At 36.9% G+C, this 14,518-nt stretch overlaps 1 protein-coding gene across 2 annotated transcripts; it reads left to right on the top strand.

Annotated features, from left to right (window-relative positions):
* Positions 1 to 1,002: 1,002 nt before the first annotated feature.
* On the top strand, positions 1,003 to 13,488 carry LOC114037012 (cystatin-like). Of its 2 annotated transcripts, none has more exons than XM_027853793.1 (3): positions 1,003 to 1,277; positions 12,620 to 12,736; positions 13,314 to 13,488. In XM_027853793.1, the coding sequence occupies exons 1-3, from the start codon at positions 1,059 to 1,061 to the stop codon at positions 13,395 to 13,397; spliced, it is 420 nt and encodes a 139-aa protein (XP_027709594.1). In that variant the 5' UTR covers positions 1,003 to 1,058; the 3' UTR covers positions 13,398 to 13,488. The 2 variants fall into 2 exon arrangements, with proteins under 2 accessions (XP_027709594.1, XP_027709595.1); XM_027853794.1 differs by lacking the exon at positions 13,314 to 13,488 and adding an exon at positions 13,061 to 13,090.
* Positions 13,489 to 14,518: the final 1,030 nt, after the last annotated feature.

Here is a 14,518-nt window from a genome sequence, read left to right as displayed (position 1 = left end):
TCTTTGCTGTTTCAGTGCTTCTAAGTTCATGTTTCTTTTTTTCCGTCTCTCATGATCCTAGGCCCTATTAAGGTAGAAGGTGGGACCATTGAAACAGGGACCAATCCTGAAAAAGAGGTTGGAGTCCTCATTCAACATGGTGTTGTGGATAGAAAACACTGAACTTTGACTTAGGATGTCTTGAATTTACATTCTGCCTCAGACGCTAAATCTATGACTATCACAAGTTTGTTGTTGTTGTTCAGTCATATCTGACTCTTTGTGACCCCATTTGGGGTTTTCTTGGGAAAGATACTGGAGTGGTTTATCATTGCCTTCTCATTTTACAGATGAGGAAACTGAGGCAAACATGCTTAAGTGATTTGCCCATGGTCACACAGCTAGTAAGTGTCTGAGGCCAGATTTGAACTCTGGTCTTTCTGACTCCAGGCCCAGTGTCCTATCCATTTTGCCACCTAGCTGCCCATATCACAAATTATTCAACCTTTATAAACCTCAGTTGCCTCATCTGCTAAATGAGGAGGTTGGGCCAGATGACCCCTAAGAGTCTAAGCTTCCAGCTCTAAGCAGATTCTAGCATCATATAAGAAATCTAAGAATTAGAGCTATCCCAAAACAGCATGGGCTTCCCCAGGGTGGGTAGTGGTCTTTAAGGTAGTTGGATGATCTCCAACTCTAGAGACTCTGTAGCTCTTTTTTGGGGAAAAAAAAAGTATAAGGTTGAAATATAGGTTGGATACACCAGAAAAAAAAAAAACCAGGGCTTTCTTACTTGCTTAAGTGTGTTGGAGGGAAAGAATTTAAATTTCTTGACATCAGGGATTGCTTCTTTCTTTACATTGTATCTTTAATACTTACTTTCTTCTGTTTTGTTTTTGTTTTGGGAAGGATGCAAAAAAAAGGAGAGAGGAGAAGGAAGGAGGAGGATCCCACACAAGAGATAAACATTTTAATACAACTTGCCAGGAACTAGCGGAAACTAGTATTTGAGAGAGCATCAAAGAGGACTGAGACTCCATGTACCAAACCAGTCCCATTATCCTCCAAGGCAAGAACCAATGGCCAGGCTCTTGCAGATCCCACTGCTCCTGCTAACTACCCTGTCCTTGTTGATACAGGCCCAGGAAAACCGGGAGGTATGGAGAAAATTCATTGATATTGAGCAGGACCATGCATTTTTCCCAGAGACCCTTCAATTTGCCATAAAGCAGTACAACAAGGACAGCGATGATGAGTACCTCTACCAGATGACTCAGCTGATTCGAGCCCAGGAGCAGGTCAGTCACTCTCTGTGTCCCAGCACCCACACTTCCTCGAAGTCAGGGTGAGAAGCCTTCCCAGCTGTTGAAGGTGACCCACTCAGAAAGGGTCATTTTCTGGTCTTCTTCAAGTGAAAAGAAATTGTTAAATCTTTTTGAGAAAAGAATTTCTTTTATTTTATCAGATGTTTATTTGAGAATGGAGGATGTTACGAAAGAAAGACAAGTAAGTGTTTTCTTAAAAACAATACTACAATTGCACATTATAGCACTGGGAGAGACAATATTAAATAGAGAAGAGAAAAGGGAGAAATCCAGGAAGGATGGGTGAGGGAGACACAAAAAGCCAGACAGAGGGGAAAGGAAAAGAATTGCTCTAAGAAGTATTCAATGGTGTTCATGAGGTGAGCTCTAGTGACACAGATCGCTCATTTCACACCCAGATGTTCATTTAAGCTGTGTGTCATAGAATCCTAGGGTCATATTGTAAGAGCCAGAAGGGGCTTCAGAGGCCAGCTAATCCAACCTCCTCATTTTATAGATACGGAAATTGAGACCCAGAGAGGTGAAGTGATTTGCCTGAAGTCATACAGCTGGTAAATGGCAGAGTGGAGTGTAGCCTCCTCAGTCAGTGGCCTTCCCTCTCCCTCTCCTGACCTCTTTCAGCTTTCTCTGTTTTCAGGTTATTTTCAGAATTTTTTTTCAGAAAACAGTCCCTGTTTTCAGTCTTTCTATTTCTCTTAATTCTTCATCTTTTACAGACATATGGCATAGCAAGGCTAATGGTAAGGTTTTGAAGGGGTAGGGGGGAAAGAAACAAGAGGCAGGAAGAATTGTTCTGTAGGATATAATCAGTAGCCAAAGCAATGTTGCCCATGAAGGGCAAAGTTGTGGGCCAGGCTGGATGCACTCCCAATCAGAAGCACTAGAAGAGAGTGTAGGAGGTTGGAGAAAAATCCTGAATCAGCTTCCTGATCCTCTTTGTTCTGTTGCACCACCACCACCACCACCATTACCCTCCCTCCCTTTTGTATTTATCTCTTCCTTTAACCCCATCTCCCCATATCAGCCTTTACTGCAGGGTTGATGCCTCTTCTGTGCTGAGAGGTTAACTTAAAGGTGGATTACATTTGCTCTTGCAATTCCCATGCTCAGTTCTAGAACTTGAAGTGTCTAGAAGCTTGGCTCTACCACTTCGGTATGTGTATGACCTCTTACTAGGTGGGCTTTTTAAAAATAAAATTTTATTGACGTCTTTTGTTTTTCATATCATCATTTTCCTCAATACCCCTTCCCTTCCTCCTCCCAGGGAGCCATCCCACATAAGAAAATAGCATTTTTAAAGACAAAAAATGTTAGAAAGTAAAAAGAAGAGAAAAAAATCATCACAACTGATCAATACATCAAAAAAGTCTGAAAATATGCACAATGAACAACATCTATGGAGATCCTACTTCCATGAAGGGGTGGGCATAGGAGAGAGGGTTATCCTCATATCTTTTCACTTGAGTCATCTTGATTTTTATAATCTTGCTATAATTATTTTTGTTTTATTTGTATGGAATTGTTCTCTCCATTTTCATTGTTGTAAGTATTGTATATATTGTTTCCTTGGCTCTACGTACTTCACTTTGCCTCAGTTCGTGTAGATTTTTCTCACACTTCTCTGTATCCATCATATACATCATTTCTTATAGCACAGTAATATTCCATTACATTCATGTATCACAATTTTCTTAGCCCCAACTGATGGGTATCTACTATGTTACTAATTTTTTTGCTATCACAAAAAATGCTGCCATAAATATTTTGGTGTATATGGGGACTTTACTGCTTATTAATGTCTTCAAGGAGGAGTGTTTAACATGGGGTCCATGAATTCATTTAAAAAATTTTGATAAAAATATTTCTATGGAATCGGTGTAATCATATATATATGATATATATATATATATATAATAAGGCACTTAAGTGGTACAGTAGATATAAGTGCCAGGCTTTGAGTCAGGAAAAGTTGCAGGCATGAGATCAGGGAAGACTTCATGGAAGAAAAGATGTTAGATCTGAACTTTGAAAGAAAAGAAAGATGCTGAAAGATATGGATAATAAGTATATGTATTCCATACTTAAGGGTCAGTCTGTGGGGCAGCATGAGGGCAAGAGAGTTCAGGATGAGTTCAAGAAAAACCAGTAGTCATTTCCTTGGAATGTTGGGTGCCTGAAGGAGGAATTGGATAAAGGAATGTGGGAGAGAAATACTGAAGCAAGATTGTGGAAGGTCTTAAACACCAAGTTAAATAGCCATTTATTTCATAGAAACACAGGATTAGAGAGTTAGGAGGGGCTACATCAGCCACAGAGAATAACTCATTCATTTCTGGAAGCTTCCCTATGACATACTCAACAAGTAATTATCCAGTCTCTGCTTGAAGACCTCCAAGGAGGAGGCACTTAACACCTCCGCATTCTACTTTAGGACAGCTGTTATTGTTAGGAAGGTTTTTCCTGACATCAAGCACTATTTTTTTTTTATTTTTTGCAATTTTCACCCTTTCTGTTCCTGGTTCTGCTCTCTAGGGTCAAACAGACTATAGCCCTTCAAATAAATGAAGACAGCTATAATTTTCCCCTCTAAATTTTCTCATCTCCAGCTTAAATATCTTCTTCCGGGTCAGACATTAACAAGATTATTTTGGCAGCTATGTGAAAAATGGATTGGAGAGGGAATTAGACTGACAAAAGGGAGACCAGTTATAAAACTATTAAAATATTAGACAAAAGGTCCATGATGAACTCAAGTAGGATGATGCCAATGTATGTGGAAAGAATGGAAAAATCAGTAATGTCAAACACTGTAGAGATGTCAAAGAGGATGAGTGAGAACAGGCCATTGCATTTCTAAATTAAGTAGTCATTAGTCTCCATAATGATTGGACTAGTTCATATTTTCACTAACAACATAGTAGTGTACCTATTTCCCCATATGCCCTCCAGCTTGTCATTTTTCTTTTCTGTCATCTTAGCCAATATGATGGGTGTGAAGTAGTACCTTGATTGTTTTAATTTGAATTTTTCTAATTATTTGCGATTTAGAGCACTTTATATAACTTTATATATGCTTTCTCCCTTTGAAAACTGTTTGCTCATAACCCCTTGACCATTTATCAATTGGGAAATGACTCTTATTCTTACAAAATTTGGCTCAGTTCCTGTATATTTGAAAAATGTGGTTCTTGACTTCTCAATGGGTGGGTGGGGAAGAAGGGGAGGGAGGGAAAGAATTTAGAACAGAAAATATTTTTTTAAAAGCGGTTATTAGTGACTTTGAAGTAGCAGTTTCAGTAGAGTGAAGGGGATGGACACCAGATTGGTGGGTGGGGAGGGGGTAGAGGGAGGGAGAGAATTTGGAACTGAAAATATATATTTTTTAAAATAGGTCATTGGTGACTTTGAAGTAGCAGTTTCTGAAGAGTGATGGGGATGGACAACAGATTCTGGGAAGTGAAAAATAAGTGGGTGGAGGAAAATGAAGTATTTTTATAAGTTCAGCAAAAAGGGGGAGGAGAATTATAGAATAATAGCTGAAAATAGTAGAAGCAGGATTAGATGATATGTCCAGAATCCATTTGAAGAAAATAATTTCTCTAAGTTAATAGAAAAGGAACTTTTAGAATAAAAATCCAGTTTTCTAAGATCAAGTGAAGGATGTTTGAAGGTTTATTTAAGGGATAGCCAGGTAGCCTAATGGATAGAATGCTAGGCCTGAAGATAGGAAGACCTAAATTCAAATCTAGCCTCAGACACTTACTAGCTATGTGATCCTGGGAAGACTTAACCTGTCTGCCTGTTTCCCCATCTATAAAATGGGAATAATAAGAGCACCTACCTCCTGGGGTTGTGAAGACAAAATAAGATACTTGTCAAGGGCTTTGCAAACCTTAAAGCAAAATCTTAAAACTATATAAATGCTAGTTATCACTATTATTTTGTTCCACAGTAAAACAAAAACAAAAAACCAAAAAACCTCTAATTGTTCAGCAGGTCCCACTACTATACAACTTGGGGGCATATGGTCTGTGGTAGTTATAGAAAATTCAAATTTTTAAAATTAGGGAAGATCTGAACATGTTTATAGGCAGTAGAGAAAGGTCCAGTCAAAACAGGACAACTAAAGATGAGAGAGAGAAGAGATAATATGATTAAGTATTAAGAACTAAGTTCAGACTTATCTTCAATTGAGAAGTAACTCAAAGGTTTGGACCTCTTTATGAAAACAAATAAATCTAAGTACACTCTCAATCACCTACTCTAATGAAGAGCGATGTTGTGTGTAATCCAAATTTTTTTTTTTAAATGTCTGTTGGCTTTTGCAGCAGCATCGTTTTTAGCAGCAGACTTATCTTGCTAATTATGACTTGTTTTGAACAATTTCCACAATAAGGTCTCTTTGAATTTTTTAAATCCTCACCAACTAATACCTGAGATAAATGAACCAGAAGGACACTGGATGGAAGGGAGAAACCAAATTAGGACTAACCATTAGATTCTAAGTTTCTCAAGCAAGAAAATCCTAGGATTTGAGGACTAGAAAGGACCTTAACAATCATCAAGTCCAGGAAATTGAGACACAGAAATACAAAGTGACTTACTGGGGTCATATAATGTCAGAGGAAAGATGTGAACCCAAGTCCTCCTGAATCCACAAACAATGATGTAGCCACTGTACCAATGGTTCTCAAACTTTTCTACAGTGATAGAACCTTCCAATTTAAACAAAACTTTGGCTGAATCCCTGCCAAATCCTCTAAAATTATTGTTTCTAATGCTATATGTGGCCTCAAGGCCACAGGTTCCCCATCCTGGTAGATTTAAGAAAATGATGGAGAAAATGTTAGTAATTCACATTAAACTTAAAAGCGTGTTGTAAGGATTTCTTTTTAAAGAAAGTGAGTTGTTAAACATTTGCCAGCATACTGATGCATATATATGTATATGTCATGTATAGGATAGATGATATTAATGTAATATTAATAGCATTATATGAATATATGATATGTGAATATATTATATTGCTATATCATATATGACATATAATCATGCTATTGAAGACCAAACTTCTTTTTAAAAATTTTTATTTATTTTATTCTGAACTTAAGAAGTAAAACAAGCATTTCCACAACCCAGTAGAATAGAAAAAAAAAGATGATTGCATATAAAACTGCATCTCTATTATTTACAACTTGTTCTTCCTTTTGATATATAATATATAATATAATATATAATATATAACTATAATAAAGTTATCATGTAACTTTTTTTTTCCCTGCTCCCTAGAGATGGCTTCTTGAAGCAGTCTGTTCTGTTTCATTTCTGAATTTCTCCTGGTATCTAGCACATTTCTTTGCATTCAGCAGGAAATTAGTAAATGTTTGTTGAATTAAAAGGTTGGTATTGTTTGCCAATTACTTCAGGTGGACTAGTCTTATTTAACCAATTAGACTCTAAATCTATCAAGGGTAAATCTCAATATCTAATATTTCTTTTGTATTTCTTAGAGTGCCCAACGGGAATTCATATCTGAAGCAATATAACTATGTGGGCACCCTTTGAGCTTCCTGTAACATTTCCATATAAGTGAACTCTAATGAAAATGAATATTAAGGGCAATTCTATCAACAAAAAATAGGTCATAGACACTAGAAAAAGTGGTAGCAGTGTTGCTACAGAAACAAAGCAGCCATGGAAGGAAAAGCAGGAGCAGGTAAAGGTGGGGTAGTGATTAGAGTTATGTCGACCTGGAAGTTTGGTTAAAGAGGCAACAATCTAAGTGATATATAATTATATTGTTTATTCCCTTAAGTTAGTGAACATATTCATGTACATGGAGTCAGAGCTTTAATTCTGACTGACTTAAGCAATTTGAAGAAGACAATTTACATTCTTAGAGCAATCCCAACTCAGGATGTCTATGTCACTCAGATTTATGGTCTTCATGTATGTTTAACCATAGCATGAGAAAGGAATTTTCTTAGTTGAATAGATTGTAAATACAACAGGTTAAGAGAATTGACAAAGTGTCAATTGAAATTACAATCCAGGACATCTGTGTTTCTTCTATCACTAACATAATATAACATAGTATATGTCCATAAAATACTCAGATAAGAAAAATCCCATTATTCAAGACAATGTCTGGTCCCAAGTGTTCTTGGTCAGCTTCATCTGGTCTTGCATTGTTTACCCAGGAAGGGCCTTTTTGAGTTTACTCAGAGAACAAAGAAAAGCACGTTTGTTAGGCCAAGATACTTCTTCTGGTTGATTAGTTCAGACTTTGGCCCTTATTGGGGCTAAATGATCTTAAATGATTATCAGTTGTTACCAGAAATCTAGTACCAGTTTCATGCTTGTTGACATGATGACAGTATTGGAAGAGAGAAAGGGTATTTTATGTCAATTATATATAAGCCCATTTTATTTTTGGGGTAACCCATGACACAAGGCTCCCCAATGACTTCTGGGCTCACTCACTAGGAGAAGGTCTGATCCTGTGAAATGACCCAAGAGGATCAGTATCTCTTTGGTTTGTGGTCCCACACAGACCACTGCAGGAAAATATTTAATGTACTCATGGTATGACTCATGTTTAGGTTTCCCCAAATGTGGGGAAAGGGGTCTCTTAAATACCACATCATACTCAAGGTACTAAATGCTTATTGGATATGGATTAGCCTTTTTTTTTTTAAATCCCAACAGAAAATGCCTAAGATACAAAAGAATCATTGGAGTCCATGAATAGAACCTGAAATATATGAAGTTCTCAAATATCATTAGTTCCCCACAGAAGAGCAAGATTTTTATTGTTGTTCAGTTGTTCAGTCATGTCCTACTCTTTTTTTAAAATTTATTTTGATTTATCAATAATCACTTCCATATGCTTTTGAGTTTAAAATTTTTCTCCCCCTACCTCCCCACCACCCTCCCCAAGATGGCACACAATCTGATATAGGCTATACATTTACATTCATATTAAACATATTTTCACATTAGTGATGTTGTAAGTAGAAATTAAAACCAATAGGAGGAACTGTCAGAAAGAGGAAACAAAACTCAACAGAAGAGAAAAAAAAATAACAATTCGGCTTCCGTAGTTCTTTCTTTGGCTGTGGATAGCATTTTCCATCACAAGGCCTCTGGAGATGTTTTAGATCCTTGTATTGCCAGGAAGGGTTACGTTTATCAATATTAGTCATCACACAATGTGGCTGTTATTGTGTACAACATTCTCTTGTTTTTGCTCACTTCACTCAATATCAAACCATACAAGTCTCTCCAGGTTTTTCTGAAATCAGCCTGTTCATCATTTCTTATAGCACAATAGTATTCCATCACATTCATATACCACAACTTGCTCAGCCATTTCCCAACTGATGGACGTCCTCTCAATTTCCACTTCTTTGCCACCACAAAAAGAGCTGCTATGAATATTTTTGTACATGTAGGTCCTTTTCCCATTTGTGTGATCTCTTTGGGATATAGTCCTAGAAGTGCTATTGCTGGGTCAAAGGGTATGCAAATTTTTATAGCCCTTTGGGCATAGTTCCAAATTGCTCTCCAAAATGGTTGGATCATTTCACAACTCCACCAACAATGCATTAGCGTTCCAATTTTCCCACATCTTCTCCAACATTTATCATTTTCCTGTTTTGTCATGTTGGCCATTCTGATAGGTGTGATGTGGTACCTCAGAGTTGTTTTGATTTGCATTTCTCTAATCAATAGTGATTTAGAACATTTTTTCATATGACTATAGATGGCTTTAATTTCTTCATCTGAGAACTGTCTGTTCATATCCTCTGACCATTTATCAATTGGGGAATGGCTTGTATTCTGATAAATTTGACTTAATTCTCTATATATTTTAGAAATGAGGCCTTTATCAGAGAGACTGGTTGTAAAAATTCTTTCCCAATTTTCTACTTTCCTTCTAATCTTAGTTTCATTGGCTTTGTTTGTGCAAAAACTTTTCAATTTAATGTAATCAAAATTATCTATTTTGCTTTTCATAATGTTCTCTATCTCCTGTTTGGTCATGAATTCTTCTGTTTTCCATAGATGTGACAGATAAACTATTCCTTGCTCTCTCAGTTTGCCTATAGTATCAGCCTTTATATCTAAATCATGTACCCATTTTGACTTTATTTTGGTATATGGTGTGAGATTTTGGTCTATGCCTAGTTTCTGCCATACTCTTTTCCAATTTTCCCAGCAGTTTTTTTCAAAGAGTGGGTTCTTATCCCAGAAGCTGGGGTCTTTGGGTTTATCAAATAGTATATTACTATAGTCATTGACTATTGTGTTTTGCATACTTAACCTATTCCACTGATCCACCACTCTATTTCTTAGCCAGTACCAAGCAGTTTTGATGATTGCTTATTATTATTATAATTATAATATTGTATTATAATAAATTATAATACAATTTAAGATCTGGAATGGCTAGGCCTCCTTCCCCTGCATTTCTTTTCATTAGTTCTCTTGATATTCTGGACCTTTTGTTCTTCCAAATGAATCTTGTTATTATTTTTCTAACTCTATAAAATAATTTTTTGGTAGTTTGATTGGTGTGGCACTGAATAAGTAAATTAGCTTAGATAGAATTGTCATTTTTATTATATTAGCTCAGCCTACCCATGAGCAACTGATGTTTTTCCAATTATTTAGATCTGATTTTATTTGTGTGAAAAGTGTTTTGTAATTGTGTTCATAGAGTTCCTGGGTTTGTTTCAGCAGGTACATGTACTACTCTTTATGACTCTATGGACCATCCTGTTCATGAGTTTTTCTTGGCAAGGATACTGGAGTGGTTTGCCATTTCTTTCTCTAGCAGATTAAGACAGAGGTTAAATGACTTGCCCAAGGTCACTGGTCTTGCTGATGCCAGGCCCAGTGCTCTATCCACTTTATTAGGGCAATACTTTGAGTCCCCCTTTCTCACAGAGCAATACATCTCTCCCAATCTATATCCATTTATAATCGTACTCCATAGTTTAGGCTATTCTCAGAAAGTAAACATATTTTGGAGGCTGCTGAGTAAGCAATCTCCTCCCCACTGGTTTGGTGGGTATCTGAGTAATTCACTGACTTCACTTTCTAAGGAAGAAACTGCATGGGAAGTTTGTAGAGCCTTCTGTAAAGTTAGGCTGGAGCAGGAAGTCCCTTTTCCCAGAAATCTCAAATATGATAAAAACAACTTTGAAAAAATTAAGAACTCTGATCAGCGGAATGATCAACTAAGATTCCAGAGGACTAATGAAATATGCTAACTACTTTCTGATAGGTGAAGGACTCAGAGTGCAGAAATGAATCTTTCTTTTCTTTCTCTTTCTTTCTTTCTTTCTTTCTTTCTTTTTCTTTCTTTCTTTCTTTCTTTCTTTCTTTCTCTTTCTTTCTTTCTTTCTTTCTTTCTTTCTTTCTTTCTTTCTTTCTGTCTTTTTTCTTCTCTTGTTCTCACTTGGGGGGAGAGGTTTGGAGTGGGAAGATGAGAAGATGGATTTTTACTGACTGGAAAAGACACATATAATTTTTCTATATATTTTTATTTTTTAATAACTAGTTTTCCCAATTGCACGTAAAAATAGTTTTTAACATTCATTTTTAAAATTTCTGAGTTCCAAATTCTTTCCTTCCCTTCTTCCCTCCCTGAAATGGTAAGCAATTTGATACCGGTTATATATGTGTAATCATGAAAAGCATTTCGCTATTATTCATGTTGTCAAAGAAAACAGGGAAAAAAAAGCACAAAAAAATAAAGAAAGTAAAAAATAGTATGCTTCCATATGCATTCAGACTCCATCAGTTCTTTCTCTGGATGTGGATAGCATTTTTCATCATGAGTCCTTTGGAATTGTCTTGGATCATTGAATAATACATATAATTTTTACAAAAGATTAAGTGTCTGAAGCAGGATTTAAATCTAAATGCTGTCTCCAAGCCCAGAGCTCTAGCTACTGCACCAGGGGAAGAGTTAAGGGAGACATCATCTACATTTCATAGGTCACTGGGAAGCATGGCTGATTTTTAGTCAGCCTTAGTCATCAGGATATGGTCCTAGTCTCTCAAACATAACCAGTATGGTGCTAGTGGGTACGTTCACATGTCATGAAAAGGTACCTCTTAGTTGCTTCCAGACAATGGTTCATACCCTGTAATATCAGATTGATTGAGGAATTCTTCTGATCACTTGGTCACTTTACTAATCACTCCCTTTACATTAGTAACAGGTAAGCTTATAGAGTCCTTTTCTTCTGCCTGCCTACTGCTTCTATGAGTATTAGCTTCGGGACTGTTTTGGATATAGTTTGTGGTCTCTCAAAGTGAAGGGTCCAGTCATCTCAATTTCCCATCTACAAGGTACGGTCTTGGCCAAACCATCTAAAAGCACTCTTATATGCAAGGCATTAAATAATTATTGGTTGGTTGACCTATGAAGGACCTTGGTTGAGTCCAATAAATGACTTCCAATGGGTAATAGAGATGGGTGGAAATCTGTTCCAGATGAGTAGGTCATGGGAAGAAGGGAGCCTCCAAGCTTCTAATAATCATCTCCTCCACTACTCCAACCCAGTCTTTTACCGAGATATCTTAGCTATTTTATGGCCTTGGTGTCTTTAAAACTACATGTTTACAGTTGATGAGACTCACCAGGGAAAAGGAGATTATGTTGATTATAGTTTACTGTGAATCTTTCGTATTTTTTTTATTTTTGTCTGTGGAGTAAAATAAAGTCTGTCTTATTTCCAATATGTATTACTTTTTTGCATGCTTACACAGGACCTGGTGACTCTTCCTTTCACAACCATGCAGACCTTATTGTTGCTGTTGTTGTTCAATCGTTTCAGTCACGTCCATCTCTTTGTGACCCCATTTGGAGCTTTCTTGGCAAAGATGCTGGAGTGGTTTGCCATTTCATTCTCCAGCTCATTTTACAGATGGAGAAACTGAGGAAAATAGGGTTAAATGACTTGCCCAGGGTCACATACCTAGTGAGTATCTGAGGTCTTGAACTCAGGTCTTCTTGACTCCAGGCCTGGTGCTCTATCCACTGTACCATTTAGCTGCTCCCTAGCAGACATAAACACAGCTATATTCTGAGGTTTCCAAAGAAAACTCTCAACTGTGGCAAAAATGAAGAAAAAATATGCAATTTTTGAAGAAGCCTCCAGTCTAATCTATAAAAGCCCAGAGTTTGGTGCATGGGATTTACATGTATAAGAAGAAATAATAATAATAATAGTAATAATGATGATAATAATAATAATAATAATAATAATAACCCTAACTGTGCAATTGTTCACTAACAGCTGTCAACGGGATTTGAGTACCTCATAGACATGAAACTCAGTCGGACCATGTGTACAAAAGATGTCGAATTTGATCCTGCTGACTGTGGCCTTCAAGAGGACCCAGAATTGTATAAGGTAAGAGACTAAAATCTGCTTTGAATAATTAACAATTCTTAGTCAACCAGCATTTATTAAGCACCTATTATGTGCGAGGCGTTACATAAAAAATGTTTTTAAAGGAGAATATTTTTAACTTGTGGCTTGGAAGAGGGCATAGGATCATTGATACAGAGCTAGAAGGGATCTTGGAGGTCATTTAGTCCAACCCTCTCATTTTACAGATGAGGAAACTAAGGCCCAGAAAAGTTAAATGGCTTGTACAATATTGAGACAGAGTCAGGATTTGAATGAAGGTCCCCTAATTCCAAATCTAGTGCTCTTCTTTTGACCCAATTAAAGGAAAATCTCAACATCAGAAACTGCTTGTGATGGGTCATTACTTGACAAAGTTTCTGAAGCAACTGATGGCTCCAAACCAATTCCCCAGACGTGGAACTCACTGTGATAATGGGTGATGGTGGCCACGTTAAGCTATCTGAATGAGGTGCCATCATTCAAATCCTCCCTGAGCCATTCCACCTACTAAGGCAGGTGTCTTTATGTTTGCTTTTTTTCTTCTTCTAAGTTTTCTCTTTTTTTTTTTCTTCCCCAGGTAATCAACTGTACTTTTTTTATTTTTGCTGTGCCTTGGGATAGACAATATGAGCTGAGGAGCAGTAACTGTCCTAATGTTTAGCTGGGTTCCTGTGAGGAGCTACAGTTACAAGTGTTCTTTCCAGCCTCTTCTATCTCCTTAAAAAAGGAGAGCAGAAATTCACTGTTCTGGAAGCATAAGGGAAAAAAAAACTTCTCAATATACTTTTGAAAACACCAACTGACTCTGCCTTTCCTTTGTGAACTGCCTTCCATCTCAGTTCATGGTGATAAAAATTTACAATCTTTAAACAAATCATAATAAAAGCAGTAATAACTGACCACATACTTGATCAGAGCTTATAAATTCCCAGTTGTAAGAAATTCACAAGAATTTATAATAGAGTTTATATAATACTTCAAGGGTTACAAAGTTCTTGGAAAATACTTGATCTTTCAAACAACCCTGGGAGGTAGGTACTGTCACTTTACAGATGAATAAGCTGAGTCAGACAAAGATTAAGTGACTTTGCCCAGGGCTGCACAGCTACTAAGTTTCCAAGGCAAGATTTGAATTTGGGTCTCTCCTGACTGCAGGTCCAGTGCTCTATACACTATATCACCTAACTGCCTTAAATAGTAACCTTATAGGAAATAGGCTTTCAGTTTTTGAAAGGGTAGATAGTAGAGGGGAGGTAAAATTTTGCAAAGGTAAGACCTAGTCATGACAGAGAACTGGAAGGACATTTTTGTTTACTCAACTACCTAGTTAAAATTCTTGACCCTCCTGTAAGATCTCAGATAGGTATGTTTAAAGATTCACAAAATCTCATAATTGGAAAGGACTTTTGTGGCTGACCTAACCCAACTGATGCTCAAAAAAGAATTCTAATTAAAATATGCACCCAAACTAGTTATTCAGCCTTTGCTTGATGACCTCCCGTGAGAGAGAACCCACCATCACCAGAGGTATACCATTTCGCTTTTGCTTAGGTCTTTTAGGAAAGTTACATTGAGGTCAAATATAAATGACTCACTTTGACTTCTCATCTTCATTCTAAGGCCAAAGAAAACAGATCTAATCCCTCTTTTACATGATAGCCTTTTGAGTACCTGAACATACTCATAAAATTCCCCTTCAGCCTTCTCTTCTGCAAGGTAAGTAACTCTAGTTCCTTAACTGATCTTCATATGGTATAGACTCAAGGCCCTTGTCTATTTTGA

Source organism: Vombatus ursinus, unplaced genomic scaffold (genome assembly GCF_900497805.2).
Source record: "Vombatus ursinus unplaced genomic scaffold, bare-nosed wombat genome assembly UNPS02010219.1, whole genome shotgun sequence".
NCBI lineage: Eukaryota > Metazoa > Chordata > Mammalia > Diprotodontia > Vombatidae > Vombatus > Vombatus ursinus.
This window is presented reverse-complemented; position numbering and strand designations above follow the sequence as displayed.

Coding starts and splice junctions, on each gene's coding strand:
- LOC114037012 (XM_027853793.1), top strand. CDS start 1,059: ATGGCCAGGCTCTTGCAGATCCCACTGCTCCTGCTAACTACCCTGTCC. Junction 1,278..12,619: donor TGATTCGAGCCCAGGAGCAG/GTCAGTCACTCT, acceptor GTTCACTAACAG/CTGTCAACGGGATTTGAGTA. Junction 12,737..13,313: donor AGGACCCAGAATTGTATAAG/GTAAGAGACTAA, acceptor TTTCTTCCCCAG/GTAATCAACTGTACTTTTTT.